General features: G+C 36.9%; 1 protein-coding gene across 1 annotated transcript; it reads right to left on the bottom strand.

Moving 5' to 3' along the window:
• Positions 1-358: 358 nt before the first annotated feature.
• LOC131857299 (uncharacterized) lies at positions 359-2,201 on the bottom strand. Its single transcript, XM_059209577.1, has 5 exons — positions 1,862-2,201; positions 1,542-1,753; positions 1,275-1,445; positions 930-1,177; positions 359-841 (listed from the first exon to the last, which is right to left on the bottom strand). The coding sequence occupies exons 1-5, from the start codon at positions 1,929-1,931 to the stop codon at positions 589-591; spliced, it is 954 nt and encodes a 317-aa protein (XP_059065560.1). The 5' UTR covers positions 1,932-2,201; the 3' UTR covers positions 359-588.
• Positions 2,202-2,430: the final 229 nt, after the last annotated feature.

The following is a 2,430-nucleotide window of genomic DNA, read 5'->3' as shown; positions in this document are numbered from 1 at the left end:
CAATAAAATGCTTTATTCGAGAGTTGAATCCCAGATTACCAATGACATTCAATCGAGAAATGTTCTGAATAATTATAACCTAAGGAGCTTGGAATCTCCGGTTAGGGAGTAGTATGGCTAAGTGACTGATCAGTAGTTAAACAAACATTGTTTTCGATATGGAGTGTCCTAACTGTTAGTAAGCAGTTGGGTGCCATTTATTTCGTTGTATAACATTTAAAGAAAGTAAATGCTCAATACTTTATGTTGCACTGATGCAACATTTCCAAGGCTATAAGAAAAAAAATTTATTTGTAACACTTGATGTTTTTTAAAGGCTGCAATTCTTCAATGGAAAATCAGGAGACAAAAGAGAAAATTCTTGAACACTCTACTCCCCTTGATGTTGAAGTGGTGTTTAAAGACACCTTACATAGAGTTATTATTCAATAAGTACAACATAACCCCTTGCCCTATTACTTCTACCATGGAGTAAACATAAATCAGGCATACTCAAGCTCTGATATTTGATTATTTAAATTATAACTAGCATCTTCCCAACTAACACCATGATCAGTCCACGATAAAATTTATAAGACAATACAGAATTTATGATAGCAGTTGCTTCTTAAGAAAATCAATGGTAATCTTATTCACCTCCTCAGGGAACTGCTCCTGAACAAAATGGCTTCCTTCAGGAAAGAATTTGATCTCCAGATTGGGCACATCATCCTTGAGCATTCCCTGATTAATATAAGACTCCACACCTTCAAGTTTTAGAACAATATCCTTATTACCCATGATCAGAAGGGTGGGAGCTTGAATAGTATAATCTGTTATTTCCCCCAATTTCCCCCAGTTCCTGTAAATCAATATCCAATGTGCAGACCATAAAAATTCTATAATAGAAAACACTTGTTGGGTGATTAAAAAGCGGTTTCTAGCTTTACCTTTTCATAGCCATGTAAGGAACTTGCAAAGGGAAAGCAAATCCTGATTTCTCATACAGGCTTGAGTACATTTTGAGGTCATCTTCAGTAAACCAAGCAGGCAAGGGAGTTGCAGGGTCGTAAAGGTCCATGATCTCTTTGCCCTCCTCTGCCACTGGCAGTTCACTTCTTGAGAAAAGTGTGTATATATTCCTTACCACAGTTTTTAAATCAAAACGCCCAAAATCTGCCAAACCCCTTCCAGGCTCCTACATCCATAAAAAAATAATGAAAAGATTTCCATTAGCAAATAAGTCAGTATAGGTCTTCTAGTAGGTTTACAGCAAGAGCAAAAGAATGAGAAACCTGCCATTGTCTGATATAAAAGCCTCGAGGAAACTTGTCCATCGCAAAGGATTGTGGACCTGGTCTCGTATAAGGTACACCCATCATTACCATTCCTCTCAATCGATGAGGGTGTAGAAGGTCCAGATAATATGCAACCATTGCTCCAAAGTCCTTACCCACAACAAATACCTGTAAATTCAGGGAAAAGAGGCATCAGGGTTGTGAATTAGGGAATCCAAATACAAGTTGCCAATAAATTCATGGAATATAATTATGGGTACTTACTTTTTGAATACTGAAGGCATCAAGAATACCAATCAGGTCTTCCACAAGATCTACAAAGCCGGCCTTCTCAATTTCAGAAGGCTGATCAGAGAGTCCATAGCCTCTGAAATCAGGAGCTATTGCATGAAACCCTGCATCTGCCAACGCAAGCATCTGATAACGCCAAGAATACCAGATTTCAGGAAATCCATGCAACAGCAGCACATCTGGACCTGTACCCAAATTTCATCGATTCCCCTTGTTAAAGCAAGTTCATACATTGTTGTAATAAAAACCTAAAAGCCCATTTCGACAAGGAAAAATTGGACGTTAAGAAATACCTGAGCCGATTTCAGCAACATGTAATTTGAGTCCTTTGACATCAACATGCCTGTGTTGTATTTTCTCCATGGAACGCACGCGAGTTGAATCAGGAGACACCTAAGCATTTCAACCAGAAAAGAACTTAAATCTAAACCAAGCATTGATGAAGATGCTTGCTTAGTTTGACTGAAGTCTTCAAAATATGCCTTGGACTGTAAATCTTCAAAATATGCATTTGTCCCTTGTGCGGCAGAAGATGCCGATTCACGGCTTCAAAATAAACACTGCATTTTTAGTTGTGCAGCAGTCTGATAACAAGAGCTGTGATACAGCTGTAGTCCCTGTATTTGCTTAAAAACTAGTTAGTTATTGTTTTTTTCTAAGAATAATAAAAGAGTTGTTGCCTCTTTAGATTTGTGATAGTTTTTTTTTAATCCTGAGTGATGAAAGCATGCACTAGATTTACAGAAATATAAAGCAAACAAGTAAGTTAAAAGATTGTAATGGTTGAATAAATTTGATGTTACATAGAATGTGATGATCTCAATTATATATAAACAGAAAACAAAACAAGAATATAAAACAA

This window comes from Cryptomeria japonica, chromosome 8, assembly GCF_030272615.1.
Source record: "Cryptomeria japonica chromosome 8, Sugi_1.0, whole genome shotgun sequence".
In the NCBI taxonomy this organism is placed as follows: Eukaryota; Viridiplantae; Streptophyta; class Pinopsida; order Cupressales; family Cupressaceae; genus Cryptomeria; species Cryptomeria japonica.
Note: the sequence above shows the minus strand (reverse complement) of the source record. Positions and strands in the feature narration are given on the sequence as shown.

Excerpts from the sequence above, each read along its gene's own strand:
- LOC131857299 (XM_059209577.1), bottom strand. The coding sequence starts at position 1,931 with ATGGAGAAAATACAACACAGGCATGTTGATGTCAAAGGACTCAAATTA. Across the intron at positions 1,754-1,861 it reads TGTTGCTGAAATCGGCTCAG|GTCCAGATGTGCTGCTGTTG; the intron begins GTATTTCTTAAC and ends ATTTGGGTACAG. Across the intron at positions 1,446-1,541 it reads ATGCCTTCAGTATTCAAAAA|GTATTTGTTGTGGGTAAGGA; the intron begins GTAAGTACCCAT and ends CTGAATTTACAG.